Source organism: Petaurus breviceps, unplaced genomic scaffold (assembly GCF_028583685.1).
Source record: "Petaurus breviceps papuanus isolate PSGF00001 unplaced genomic scaffold, PetGlider_PUasm1.0 173, whole genome shotgun sequence".
Classification (NCBI taxonomy): Eukaryota; Metazoa; Chordata; class Mammalia; order Diprotodontia; family Petauridae; genus Petaurus; species Petaurus breviceps.
The window spans coordinates 10,391,738-10,406,245 of NW_027185759.1; the positions used below are offsets into that span (position 1 = coordinate 10,391,738).

Consider the following 14,508-nt stretch of genomic DNA (forward strand, 5'->3'; position numbering starts at 1 on the left):
GCTTCAAGAACCTGGGGGTCTGGAGGACCTTGTTACTGGCCCCTAGACAGGGAAAGCCTTCTTGATGAATGGCCTGGCCATCAAACTGACTGGTGCTCGTCTCTTCCAGGTCATAATCAATTTTCCAGACCCAGCCCAAAAAAGTGACATTGTACAACTCAGAGGCCCCAAGAATGAGGTGGAGAAATGTACCAAATACATGCAGAAAATGGCAGCAGATCTGGTAGGCCCTGGACCTGGCTGTGGGTCTGTCTTGTCAGCCTTGGGGCTGGGGGTGTGCAGGGCTGTGAGACCCCAGAGTATCATGTGACATGTGTGTCTTTGACTTTCTCCTGTTTCATCATGTGTGCACTTGGCTCAGTTGGGAAACCAAGAACATTCCCATTGATGCCAGCTGACTCCTGTGGCAATGATGTGATAATGCCCCTGCTCTGGTTGCTGAGGTGGCTGGTTGTCAGTCACTGGTGTTGGTGATAAGGAAGGAGTTGGAGGGTTTGGGATTGTGGGTTTTTTCCCACTTCCCCACCAGTGGATTAGCTTTGTGCAGCCATCTACTAACCAGTAGGCTTTCCGTGATCAGTGCTCCTTCCCCTTCACGAACTTGTTTCCTTTTATTTTGTCCAGTTGTCAAATCTTCTTTTGTCTGCCTTCCATTTTGAGTAGAGTTAGAGGCAGAGAGAAAGTAGGGGTCCTTCTAGAGTAGGGGATGACTCTGGTCATGCTGACACGTTTGTTGCTCAGAGCTCCTTAAGGAGGGAAAGGAACATGTTTCCAGCAGAGCTCATGGTCCCAAGAGAGGGAATGGCCAACAGCTATTGCCATGTGGCCTTCCCAGGATAGAGCAGCTTCTGATTCTGTCCAGAGCATACATCCCTCTTGTGCTGCTGTGAAGGACTGGTTTCTCAGGGGTATGTGGGGGCATTTACCTGAGAGCACTGCCTCAGCATGAGGGGCCGGGCTTCTGGGAGCTGGGCGCTCCTGACTGGCGCTCATCAGTCTCCTCTCTCTAGATCATAGAGCTTGAGGAGCAGAAATCATTCACAGACATTGTAGGGAAAAGGCGTCCTCACTCTTGCAGTTACTTACCATTTTGCCTTTTTTTCTTTTTAGGTTGAAAATAGCTATTCCATTTCTGTTCCAATCTTCAAACAGTTCCACAAGAACATCATTGGGAAAGGAGGTGCAAACATCAAAAAGGTGATGAGCTGCCCTGTCCTTTCTTGGCTTGTGCCAGGGCCCGGCCTGAGGGAGGGGGGAGGAAACTGAGTGAAGGCTCCTCCACGGCAGCCTTTCATTCTGGTCTCTTCCTCTGTAGATCCGTGAAGAAAGCAACACTAAGATTGATCTGCCAGCAGAAAACAGTAACTCGGAGACCATTGTCATCACAGGCAAGCGAGCCAATTGTGAAGTTGCTCGAAGCCGGATCCTTTCCATTCAGAAAGACCTGGTGAGGGTAGGGGCTGGGTGGGGCTGCTGGGCAGAGCTCTGCTCCCACTCTGGGAGAGAGAGCATGGTTCCAGTGCTGTCACATTGAGAGGGCTTGGGAGTAGTTGGGGGTTTTTTATAGGTCAGGTTGGTTTTATAAACAGCACTTAATTGTCTTAATATTCAGTTTGTTTTTAATTGGACATCTATTTCTTACCATAAATTTTCATTGGCTGAGGAGGCTTGACGTGTGCCCTCTCTGGATGCCGTTCCGCTCCCTAGCATAGCCACAGGCTGGCCTGAATAGGAGTGCTACAGCAGGGTCTTTTACAGAGATTCCTGCCCCTTTCTTAACTTCCCTCTCCCTCCTATTCTGAAGTAAACAGCCATTTGTTCTTTGCAGAGAAAGTAAATGAGCTTATCTTCCTTCTCCATGACATTTTCTGTAGGTAATAAAACAACTTGAAGATTCTGGGCCTGTGGGCCATGCCAAACCCACAGCCTGCTGGGCATAGCATTTGAATATGTCAGTAGAACCTAGGCTGATTCCAAGCCACCCCCCCCCCTCCAACCCCCCCACTCCGCCAAGCACTTTCTCCTGTCACAAGATAACTAACTCACTATGTTGTTTTGACTTAGGCCAACATCACAGAAGTAGAGGTGTCCATCCCGTCCAAGCTTCACAACTCCCTCATTGGCACCAAAGGCCGCTTAATCCGTTCCATCATGGAGGAGTGTGGGGGAGTGCACATTCACTTTCCTACTGAAGGATCAGGTATCGACACTGTGGTCATCAGGGGCCCTGCCCCAGATGTGGAGAAAGCCAAAAGACAGTTGTTGCACCTGGCGGAAGAGAAGGTGAGTGGGCAGGAGAAGGTGTCCCTGGGAAGCTGAGTCTCACTGGGGGACAGGAGCAGAGTGGGCAGCGGAGACCCACTCTTCTTCCTTCTGTGCTGCCCATCTGCTTCTCTTTGTCTCCAGCAGGTCAGTGGTTGCCTGACCTTTTGGTGGTTATCTGAGATGATAGTCCAGGAGGACAAGCAGCAGAGGGAATGGGGAGGGCATATCTCACGGGGGCAGCAGGACAGTCTTCTCCCCCTGGAGCGTTCAGCTCGTGGGGGCATTTTATAAGTTAAGGCCTTTAATTACTTGTCCAGTGTGTACTTAGGGTCTCTGCCACGCCTTCAGAGTACCACGTCTTGTTTGTAGGACCTTAGACCTTTCACCTCTTTCAGGCTCTTGGTACCTGCATAAAATTCATGTGCAGTTGACCTGTTTCCCCCCCTTTCCTTGGAGCTGCTGGACCCCATGCCACCTTCCTGGTTTTTGTACCCCAGGGTTGTGGACCAGCGCCCCAGGGCTGGTAGCAGTGGGGAGTTAAGAGTGGCGAGGCAGGCATGGGCCTTTAGGTCCTTCAGCTCATGACTCACTACTCTTCTGGGCCTATCATCCCAGAAGCTGGTTCATTGCCTCTTGAAACCTAATCATCTTAAGTGAACAGGTTGTCTTTGAAGACTCATTCTGATTTTCTGTTCATGTGACTGCTCTGAGTGAAGGCAGGGCTTCCTGGGTCTTTGCCTTTAGCCCTGACCTTGGCATTGCCTACTTCCAAAGCATAGGAGAAAAGGAGGTGCTGGGATCTGGCAGACAGTCCGTGCAGGATATGGGGTGAAGGGGAGGTGACCAGAGGAGAAGCAGATGGCAGTGTGACCAGCACTACCCCAGCTTCAGCAGTGCCTGCCTGTCTGCTCATACTCCCCTTCCCCTCACTGCTAATTGGGGAAGTGGGGCTTTTTTCATGAAGAATTATCAGAACAAATGAAAGTCTTCTCCTTCAAACAGTTAGACCCATTCTCCAGGTGAAGGCTATTGGAGGTGGGTGGCGCAGCCATAGTCCTTGCCCCTCTGAACTCCCTCGTTTCTGAGTGTCATCTGGGGAGGGGGCAGCCACATCTAACAGGTCATGTGGGCATTGTGTTTGGCAGCAAACCAAGAGCTACACGGTGGATCTCCGTGCCAAACCAGAGTATCACAAATTCCTTATTGGCAAAGGGGGCGGGAACATCCGCAAAGTGCGTGACAACACAGGAGCCCGGATCATCTTCCCCACATCTGAAGACAAGGATCAGGAGCTGATCACTATCATCGGGACGGAGGAGGCCGTCAGAGAGGCTCAGAAGGAGCTGGAGATCCTCATAAAAAACCTGGTGAGACCCTCTTTCTGCTCTGACCCCTTTGCCTGTGGGCCTGCCCACTGCTGGTACTGTAGGGCCTGTGTGGGTGGCCTCTGGGACTTGGCTCTGGCGGCTTCTTGTCTTTTTTGGTACCGTCATGATCTGTAACACCTAATCTTTCCTTTCCTCGTTAGGCACATGTAACAGTGACTGGCATTTATCTGGCCCTTGTAAGTCTGCAGACCGTCTCACCTGCGCTTTACATTTGAGATGGTGTCATATGACTTGGTAGACCTTGACGCGTTTGATGTGGACCTGAAAGGAAGCGGAGGCTTTTCGGCCCGAGGATTCCTTATCTAGCCTTGCTTCCCCCCTTCCTCTTTCTGCAGGATAACGTGGTAGAAGACTGCATGCTGGTGGACCCTCGGCACCACCGCCACTTTGTCATCCGAAGAGGCCAGGTCTTGAGAGAGATAGCGGAGGAGTATGGGGGCGTGATGGTCAGCTTCCCTCGTTCTGGGGCCCAGAGCGATAAAGTGACGCTGAAAGGGGCCAAAGACTGCGTGGAGGCAGCCAAGAAGCGCATCCAGGAGATCATCGAGGACCTGGTTCGTGTGCTCCCCCCCCCCCCCGTCACGGGACCCCTCCCTGCCAGTCAGTCACGGGACCCCCCCTCCCGGCCAGTTCCCGCACCCCCCCCCCCCCCCCCCCCCCCCCCCCCCCCGCGGCCCCCCCCCCCCCCCCCCGTCAGTCACGGGACCCCTCCCTGCCAGTCACGGGACCCCTCGGGCAGTGTTTCTGTCACATGGCCAAGGGAAGGGGCCTTCCCTTGTTCCCTCTGTGCTTGTTCCTTATTGACCCTTTCACACATAATTGAGCCTCAGAGGCCTGATGTTAGAGATTGGTTCAGTTGATGTTTCTGAGAGGTGGGGCATGTGTCAGACTCTATTTGATCTGAGCCTTACCTGGGGCTGAGCACTGCCCCGAGGGAGAGGGCCCAGAGACACGGTGTGGCCATGAGGCTGGGGAGCCGAACCACTGCTGTGGTATGTGGGTGTGTGTAGGGACTGGGAAATGAGCTCTGGAGAACGTTGGACGTTCATTCCAGGTGTCTGAGTGCTTGGGTCATCTGAGTCATCTGTCCTGTGCCTTGGGAGGGTCTGTCAGGGTGCTGTTGTGGAGCAGTAAGGCCATAGACCAGGGTGTAACCACGGTGTGAGTGAGGAGAAGGGGACACACGTGGCAGATGTTGAGGAATTGGAAGCTGCAAGACTTTGGTGGGTCAGGGAGAAGAAAGAGTGGAGAATGACAGAAATTATAAGTGGGAGAGATTGAGAGAATGGGAGGATGATTTTGAGGACGAATAAGTGGGGGGAAAGACAAAGATACGTTGAGTTTAGGATGTTCGTGGTGCATCGAGGTTGGTGACGTAGGTCTTGAGTGAGGGGTTGATAGGGAGATTTGGGGGTCTTCTGTGTAGAGATGGGAGCTGATGAGATCCCTTAGTGTAAAGAGAGAATAGGGGAGGGGGTCGGGGCAGGGCCCTGGGCTGCTTCTGTGCCTGGGCGTACAGGAGGGTTCTGTTTTCTGCTGGGAAAGGTGCTTTAAGGGGAGATGGTGTGAAAGGTAAGGAAGTAGATTTGATCCCCAAATGGGGGAGCAGTGCTGCCTGTCCCATGGGTTCTCCTCCGTATTGTCTTGGTGGGCTTGGCAGACTGTGGGTGCCAGTGGAATTGGTTGGCCATGCCCTGACCTCTGTGTCTGGCTGTGAGCTTGAGCATGAGAAGGGACGAACGTATCCAGAAGGGAGGCGTGCTTGGCAGCATGTGGGGATCTGGGCCTGTTGGGGGACAGTGGGAAGTGGGCAGAAGAGAAAGCAGGGCTGCAGGCAGGTCAGTAGCAGAAGTAGGTGTGTGCGGATGCCTCGTCCTCTGGGAGTGGGGCAGAGGCACAGAATGCGGAATGGCACCAAGGGGGTTCAAGTGGGAAGGGAAAGAGGCCCTTCTATAAACAGCCCACCCCCGTGTCCTCAGCAGGGAAGGTTTGGAATATTTTTGTGGCAGGAGTCTCTGAGAAAGGCTTCATTTCTAAGCTATGTAAGGACTGGATTCCACTTTATGAGTAGAATGGTATCCCCTTTGAAGAGAATGATCAAAGAAACAAATTCATGTAATCTCTTGGCATGTAAAGATACTCCAGATCACTACAAGGCATTGAAGGTAGAGCAGCCTCGAGGTTCTCTCTCACTAATGCACTGTTGTGAAGCTGTGCTTTGGTCAGGTCATTCTGGGAAGCTGTTTGGATTCAGTGGGACCCAGCTTCCCACTGATATACTGCCAGCCTGTGCCCTCCAAAGAGACCACAGAGGAAAAGGACTCGTGCGTGCAAAGTAGTTGGAGCAGCGAGCAGCTCCTTTTGTGATGGCAGAGCACTGGAAAGTGGGGAGCTGCCCATCAGCTGGGGAGTGGCCAAACCAGGAGGGGCGATGGAGAGAAAGGGAAGCAGCCGTTATGGAGCCTTTAAGAGCTTGGGGGGGGAGGACGGAGGGAGAGAAAAGTAAACACAGTTATTGAGGTTTGGAGGAGCCGCTGTGGGGAGTGCATCCAGGAGGGTGCAATCGAACTTGGGTCATCCCCTTTCGGAGTCCATCCATTTGATCGGGCGTCTGTCTTCCTTTAGGGCTTTTAATGGTGGAAAAGACCAATAACTGTTATTGGAAAGGGATGAGCGGTGATAGGACAGGGGATTCAAGGACTGAGGAAAGTGCAGTGTTCCCCTGGGGGAGAGCAGGCACAGTGGCCCAAGAAGACTGGAGAGATGACAGGTTACAGTGAGGACCAAAGGTGGGCTTGGGAGGGGCCGTAAGGGCAGGGCACTTGGAAGGTGGGAGCCAGGGGTGATGAGATGAGTGAGGTCTGCTCCATCCCCGCAAGGCAGTGAGGAGTGAGTGTTCGAGGGCACATCAGCTTGTCCATGAAGTCTGCAAGTTTGAGCCATAGGAGTTTGAGGTGGGGACCGAGACTGACCACTTTGCTTCATGAGGAAGGAGGGAGAACCTGAGATCCTGGAGATGTCACCAAGAGTGACCTTTGTGTGCAAGGGGATGGTCTGGGAGCGAGAAGCTGGTTTGCTCTTCCTTCTGGCCAGTGTGTCTGGAGGGACACTGAGGAAGGGGGGTGGCCAAGGATCCAGTTATGTCTGGGGAGAGCCAGCTTCTGTGATTGGAAGGGCCAGGAGAGGAAGAGATCTGATGGGAAGAGCTGCTGGGAGGGTGAGGAGTGGCAGAGAGGGGCTTGGAGCAGGGCTGAAGTGGGTGGGGATGAGGGAGCGGGCAGCGGCAGCCCATGAAGGGACATTTCGTCTGGCTGGCTCGGCTGCCTTGGTGTCGTGCTGAGTACAGTCTAAGCCCTGCAGAGATGATTGTGAAGGATTGACGTTCAGAAGCCGCTTGGCTCTGGTCTCTGATAATTGCTTCACTCTTTCCATGAGGAGTGTTTGGGCAGCGAGGTTGAGTGTTGGGGTTCCGACCCAGGTATCTGTGGTGCTTGTGTCATTGCAGTCGTAGCTCTTCACAAACGTCCCTTCTTGGTTTGGATTTTGGCTGATGTGCAGTGTGACCTTCCCCTGCAGCATTTAACCCTTTGTTCTTGATGTTTTCTGTCCCTCCCCCCATGCCACGAAGGAGGCCCAAGTGACAATGGAGTGTGCCATCCCACAGAAGTACCATCGCTCCATCATGGGCCCCAAAGGTTCCCGAATCCAGCAGATCACTCGTGACTATGGCGTCCAGATTAAGTTTCCTGACAGAGAGGAGAACCCAGGTGTGTGGGGGTGCTGTTGTGTGTAAGCCAGGCAGGGGGAGGGGGAGAGGCTTTTGTGTTTTCATGAGGATTCTGCATTCAATGAGGATACTGTCTTGTGTGTTTGTATGCAACTCGATGGTTTATGCGTGTTTTATGTATGTGAGGTTTCACTCATTTGTCATGGGGCTCAGAATGCCCGAATGACTTTGGTGGTCCCCCAGCTGCTGTGGGGCCAGGGTCTGGGCTTTGGAGCAGCTGTCCGGTTTCTCTAGCAGCGTCTTTGCCACCCCTTGGGCGAGTATCGTCCTGTTCCACAACAAATGCGTGTCGGCTTGATTCCCGCTCTCAGCCCCGTGTTCTTGGAGGGGTGGGCAGAGGTGGGCTTGGCCTGCTGCTGGGCTGCTGTCTACTTCTTTGATCCTGTGGCTTCTTTAGAAAGCTTTTTGCTTGGCTGATTCATCTAGCTCGTCTTTTCTCCTGGGAAGATGGTGTGAAAGGGAAGGAAGTGGATTTGATCCCCAAGTGGGGGAAGCAGTGTTGCCTGTCCTGCAGGTTCTCCTCCGTGTTGTCTTGGCGCACTTGGCAGGCTGTGGTACCAGTGGAGTTGGCTGGCCATGCCCTGACCTGCGTGCGTGGCGCTTAGCTCAAGCATGAGGTACTTTCCTCACGTTACCTGGTCTGAAATGGTCCTAACGCTTGGTCCAGCGTAGGCCGACTTGACCTCCAGAGTCTATCCCTCTTGTGACAGTTTCTCAGGAATTTGTTTGGACCAACCCAAAATGTTTTTGTGTGTCCTTGGTGAATGTTCCTGATTGGCAGCTGCACTGGAGCAGCTGCCAATACCCCCTTCTCTCAGACGGGAAAAGTGATGGGATGAACTCCCTGCTATGATGTCCTTGCCTCAGTCAGCCCTGCACGGGCTGTGGATTGAGACAGCCCAGGAGCGATGGGTGCTGCAGCTCGGGGGTACAGGCCACATGCTTCCGTTTGCCATTTAAGATCATAGCACTTGTCTGGCGCTTTGAATGAGTGGTGCTTGCAGTTAGTCGTGGCGAGCTGGGATTCTGGAGGGAGGTCCTCTTCCCTGGGGGATGGCCTTGCTGAATCATGTCGGGTGCCAAGGACCAGCAGCAGTATGCTGGCTCCCAGGCCACCGTGTCACAGCACCAGGAGTGCATCTGGGAAGTCACAGTGTGTGTGGCTGGGTTGTTTGGAATCCTTGTTCTTGACTCTTCCCTTCTTTGGGCCCTTTCCATCCCTTTCTCTCCACTGCTTGCTTCTCCTGCCCCATAAGTTCCTTTTGAGACTCCTTCTTTGCCTGCCTCTTCACACCCAGACCCTGATGCCTCATCCTTGCCATCCAGGGCCTGCTCCTTCCACTCACTGACCTTTGAGGGACCCAAATACCCCTTGACTCCCAGGTTTCTGTCTCGAGCCTCGCCCTCTCTTCCAAGCTCTAGACCTCCATCTCAAGCTACCTGCCTCCAGGTTGTGGCCACAGCCAAGGGTTTTATCTGGTCCTCTCATCAGCGGACTCTTTCTCTCAGGGATGATGGCTAGGATTTACCTTGTTTCCCAGGTTTAAAATGTTGCTTGTACCTTGGACTCTACCTCTTTTCCTCCCTCCTCTGACTCAAACCCTGTGACTGCTCGTAATGCAGCGTCTTCCCCGGGGAGTCTTTCCCCCTCACACTTGATTCCCGTTGTTACCACTGACCTCTTCGGGGGTGGGGTTTTTGTCCTCTTCGCACTCAGCATATGAATCTTTATGATGAAATAAAAATTCTTCTTCCTCTTCTGTTGCATCATTTGACTTGAGCACAGCCTGCCTCTGTTTACTGAGTCCTGGTCTGACTCCATGGCCTGGGTTCTTCCCAGTGACTTGGCTTACCTAGTCTCATCTCATGCTGTTTCTTGTTGTGTGGGGAGCTGCATCCAGACTCCCATAATCCTGGTGCCCAGATGTGCCTGCTCCTTGTGTCTCCCTTACTCCTCTTTTTTCTGTTAAATTTCTGCCTCCCCTGTTAAGCCTTCCTTGTTTTCTGTCTTTATAATTGACTTAGGTTTTATGGTATGTGTGAGTGTGATCTGTCTGTCTGTGGCCGTCACCGTTCCCTGGAAGGTGGCAGGCTCCATGAAGACACGTTGCTCTGGCTGAGCTGGCTGTCTCTTTCAGCACCAACCCTGACATTCTGCATTCACTGAGCATCACATCAACTGAAACAGAGCTGTCCGGAAGCTCTCCTTGGCTTGGGTGGTCTTTATAAGAGTGCGTCCTTTTCCTTTGACCCTGTAGGATTACCTCTGTCTCCCCCCAGATCTGCATTTCCCAGGGACTCAGGCCTGCAGCCTCAGCGTCCCCTCAACTCCTTGCTCTGTGGGGGAACCAGAGGATTTTCTGTGTGACTCTGGAGGTCAGAGCTGCTGCTTGAGCCCGCCAGGCCCGGTCACCACAGGGGCCGCCACACCTTGGGCCTGGCGCTCACCTGCCCCGATGCACAGAATAGGAAACGGAATATTAAACGACCCCATTTTAGGAAAAGAAATTGAATGAGCCATGAATGACCCGAAGGAAAAAACCCTTCTCTGGCTGCTGTTGTTCAGTCATTTCTGTTCTGTCCCACTCTCCGTGACCCTGTTTGGGGTTTTCTAGGCAGACTACTGAAATGGTTTGCCATTTCCTTCTCCAACCTATTTTACAGGGGAGAAAACTGAGGCAAACGGGGTTAGATGACCTGCTCAGGGTCACATAGTTACTGTCTGAGATCATATTTGAGCTTGGGAAGATGAATCTTCCCGACCCCAGGCCCAGTACTCTATACACTGTGTCACCTTAGCTACCCCTAAGCAAATCTATCAGATGCTCAAATGACAAGGTCAGCACCACATAAACTGTCTGGAAAAGTCGATAAAGAAGAGAGGTCTTAGCAGATTCCTTCTTATTCAGATTGTGTCATGACACAACTAGGGATCCCGAGTCAGAGAAAACTTTTTAAACAAATTTCCCTAATGAATATTGATGCAAAAATTTCGAATAAAATCTTATCAAGGAAGACTATCAATATATCGAAAAGGTCCTATACTACTAGCACCAGGCTGGCTTCTTACCAGGAATACAAGGCTTGTTCGCTATTAGAAAAACTTGAAATATAATTAACTATACTAGTAACAAATCAACATATTTCAATAGATGCAGAAAAAGCTTTTGACAAAATACACCTATTCCTGTTAAAAAAAAAAATAAACCACAAGAAAGCATAGGAATAAGTGGAGCTTTTCTTGATTAAGTAGTCTCTGTGTAAGACCAGGTGCAGGCATTATCTGTAATGGAGACCAGTTAGGGAAGCCTCCGCAGTGGGGTTGGGGTGAGCAAGGATGTCCACTGTCACCATTGCCACCCATCATTGTAAAAGCTTGAGCAGTTGTGCTCAAGTAATAGTAACCGGACAAGAAAATGAAATTAGAGAGGAAACTAAACTCATTGTTTGCAGACGATTGTTTACTTAGAGAACCCTGAGGAATCAGCTAAAAAGACTAATTGAAAGAGCTTCTGCATTATTGTAGGGTATAAAATCAGCCCACCCAAATCGTCCACATTTTCTTTAACGTTACCAGCAAAATTCAACAAGAAGATAGAGAAATGTCATCTAAAATACCCACAGACAATAGATAGGACTTGGGAGCCTCCCTGCCAAGACACAGGAGCTGTGTGAGCCCCACTGCAGACCCTTCCTCGACACTTCCTGGCTCTGTCTCCTGAGCGGGGCACTTTGTGCTGTCTGCCTGTTTCTTCTTGTGTACAGTGAAGATAATAGCGGTACCAGGGAGGTTGTGAGGACTCGTGGGACACTGTGAGGTGCTCTGTGTGGACCTTGAGGTTGCTGTGCCAGTGCGTGTGATGAACTTGTTGGTGACTGACCGATGGGGAGGGAGGGATATGTGGGCTTCTTTTGTTATCCAGGGGCCTCGCCATTGGCCTTACGGTTTGCCACCAACACCAGATTGCCCCACTGGGAAGCGGTAAAGCATCATGTCATTGTTACCTGTACTTGTTGTGAGTGATGGTGACCTCTCTGTCTCTGTCTTAGCTCCTGTTGCTGAGCCAGCTGTTCAAGAAAATGGGGAAGAAATTGGGGAGGGGAAGTATATCAAAGAGGCTGACCCTAGCTCTCCAAGAAAGTGTGACATCATCATCATTTCGGGTCGAAAAGAGAAGTGTGAGGCCGCCAAGGAAGCTCTTGAGGTTGGTTGATTTCTTTTTGGGGGTTGGGGCTCGGTCTTGCCTGGGTACTTTGGGCACAGATCCACCCACCCAGTGGGTGGTTTATTTAGAAGCTAATCGTATCTTTTTTTCCCCTCTAAAACCTGAGTTTTGTGTGTGGGAGACACTTTGTCTAAGCTTTCCATGGGGCTTGGTCACTTGTATGGGGTTTGGATATTTTTCTAATTCAAGTGAATTAAAATTAATCTTAATTGTCAGTTAGTTTCTCCTTCCCTTCTTCTGTCCTTCCATAGAAGAAGATTGGCAGGGAGGGGTGCGAAGCTTATTTCCAAGAAAGTGGCAGCTGCCCTTCTGTGGCATTTGGCCCCTTCTGGTTTGCCCAATGAGCAAAGCATTGGAAAAATTTTGGAAGACCCTGCAGTCTTTCTGCCCAGCCTCTGCTCCTGCTTTTCCTTTGTGGGGGAGAGAGAGAGCGAGCTTGGGCTTTGCCCTGGGGGTGGCCCGAAGGGAGGCTGGGCCTGTGGATCGTGTTCATCCCAGGGCCCCCATTTCTGCTGTCTCTCTGCCTTAACTCTGCCAGGCTCTGGTTCCTGTTACCATCGTGGTAGAGGTGCCCTTTGACCTCCATCGCTACATAATCGGGCAGAAAGGAAGTGGAATTCGCAAGATGATGGATGAGTTTGAGGTCAGTAACATCCTCAGCTGCTGCCTAGGCCAGTCCCTTCTGTTTCTTGGAGGCCCCCTCAGCAGATCCCTCAGCAGAGTGTGGGTGCATTGCTCCGGACCCTTCCCAGCAATGGCTGCAGGCTGGCCTGCCAACTGGTGGCTGCTGCTGTGAGCCCTGGGCCAGGCCTGGGATCACAGGGTGTCCATGGCCTGCAGCTGCCTGCCCGCACTCAGCGACACACTGGAGGCCTGGGACCTCCTCAGGGCTCCTGTGCTCACCTGCTTTGGGGGCTCCAGTGCTCTCTCAGGGCCCCACGTGGGGGCTGCCCTGTGCCAGGCCTTGGAGTGGAGGGGCCTGGTGGAGGTCTGGGGGCAGGCTCTCTGTGTGTCTGTGGTTCATTCAGATGCTTGTTGTTTAGGTGAATATCCAAGTCCCGGCACCTGAACTGCAATCTGACATCATTGCTATCACTGGCCTCGCTGCTAACCTGGACCGGGCCAAGGCTGGCCTCCTGGAGAGAGTGAGGGAGCTACAGGCTGAGCAGGAAGACCGTGTATGTGTGGCGGGGTGGGACGGGACGGGCCCAGGATGCACACCCCTCTCACACTGTCTCAGCTGGTGGGACACTTCTGGAAGCAGGAGGGAAACTTTAACAGCCGCCCTTCATCTGGGGAGGCCTCCTTTATGTTCTCGGGGCCTTGCAGGATGTGAGATTCCTCTCATTGTGCTTCTGGTCAGTCCTGGTAGGACCAGAAACAGTGGTTCTAAAACTTGTGTTTCTCCACAGATGGAAATTCATCTTGTTTACATTCCTTTTTACATTTTCATTTCATAGCTTAATTGGGAAGTGAATATTGGCTGACTTAAGTTATCCTGAAATATTCCCTTAATGGAGTCTTTCATATTGTCTTTCATAAATGTGGGTTCAGAGTATGCCCAATTTAGGTAAAACCCAGAGTTTGCCTTGGATGCCATGAAGGCTGAATGTCAGGCAACCCCCAGGGGGTTGAGATGGGGATCCAGTGCCCTCCCCTCTGGGCCAGCCAGGTGATCCCTTCTGACTCCCAGAGGGTACGCTTGTAGTTTGGCATAGCCCACCTGCTGATCAGACCTCATCTATGTAATGGGTGGGTGGGAGTGTGTGTGTGTGTGTGTGTGTGTGTGTGTGTGTGTGTGTGTGTGCGCGCGCAGGTTCAGGGGATGGCCTGCTCTCCCATCCTACAGTGGGGTCACTGTAGTAGACATAGAGACATAGGTGGAAACTAGCAGCCTCTCTTTGGATTTGAGCTCTTTTAATGGTGCCTTGGGCTCCCCTCAGGACAAAGTTTGCTGAGGAGCCAAGTTACTCTAAGAACTGAAGTTTTGCTGTTGAACATTAGTTGTATTGGCAGTACAGGGGCACTTCCGAGACCCCCCAGAACCAGGAATACTTTGGTCTATGACTTTTAGGGCAGAGAATTCCAGATCACGTGTCCTCTGGTGTCGGAAAGCTGGTGCGAGATGGCCTCCCATTAGGGTTAGGAGACTCTCACTAGCCACTGCCCTGACATTTACTTTTAAGATTTTGAAAGGGTCATCTGCCCTCCTGATGGGTGAGGAGAGGACAGAGCTGGGCTTGGATCTGTACTCATCCTCATACTTGTCTCCCTTGTAGGCTTTGAGAAGCTTTAAGCTGAATGTCACCGTAGATCCCAAATATCACCCCAAGATTATTGGGAGGAAGGGGGCAGTGATCACCCAGATCCGTATGGAGCATGAGGTGAACATCCAGTTTCCTGACAAGGATGATGAAAACCAGGTGAGAGGGGCAGTTGGGGGCCGATGCCCAGCTCCAGGGCATGTCTTTAAGGAGCTCTGCCGCCTGTCAAACTCTGCTGGCCATGGTACTGTTACAGGCGTGAGTCAGAGCCGCGTTGCTGCCCTGCCGAGAGGGGAGAGGGAGGGAGGGCACACACCTGGGATGGAGGGGTGGACAGACAGACGCCGCCTTTCCAGACTCCCCTGCTCTTTGGCGTTGGGGACGTGCTGGCTGCTGCTGTTAGAGCCCTTGCCTGGGCATGGCTGCCTGGCCGGTCTGCCTGCCTCCACTCCTTGCCCTCTCCTGGTCCTTTGGGTGCTGGATGGTTCTTCCTTAGAAAGCCCCACCCCTCTCTGTCTTCATCTCTCCCTTCCCCCTCTGCACACATACGTATGCCACAGATCCTGACTGCTGCTCTG

The 14,508-nt window shown here is 52.2% G+C and overlaps 1 protein-coding gene across 6 annotated transcripts in view; it reads left to right on the top strand.

Annotated features, from left to right (window-relative positions):
- The window catches only part of HDLBP (high density lipoprotein binding protein), a 91,333-nt gene that overhangs the window by 71,038 nt on the left and 5,787 nt on the right, over positions 1–14,508 (top strand). For 5 of the 6 annotated variants that reach the window (XM_069083372.1, XM_069083376.1, XM_069083374.1 and 2 more), the window contains 11 exons: positions 110–223; positions 1,111–1,197; positions 1,316–1,447; positions 2,065–2,283; positions 3,411–3,632; positions 3,989–4,207; positions 7,282–7,420; positions 11,491–11,645; positions 12,205–12,309; positions 12,710–12,844; positions 13,946–14,089. In XM_069083372.1, coding sequence (XP_068939473.1) covers positions 110–223; positions 1,111–1,197; positions 1,316–1,447; positions 2,065–2,283; positions 3,411–3,632; positions 3,989–4,207; positions 7,282–7,420; positions 11,491–11,645; positions 12,205–12,309; positions 12,710–12,844; positions 13,946–14,089 — 1,671 coding nt within the window. The remainder of the gene's footprint in view (positions 1–109; positions 224–1,110; positions 1,198–1,315; positions 1,448–2,064; positions 2,284–3,410; positions 3,633–3,988; positions 4,208–7,281; positions 7,421–11,490; positions 11,646–12,204; positions 12,310–12,709; positions 12,845–13,945; positions 14,090–14,508) is intronic. The other variant, XM_069083377.1, reaches the window with a different exon arrangement.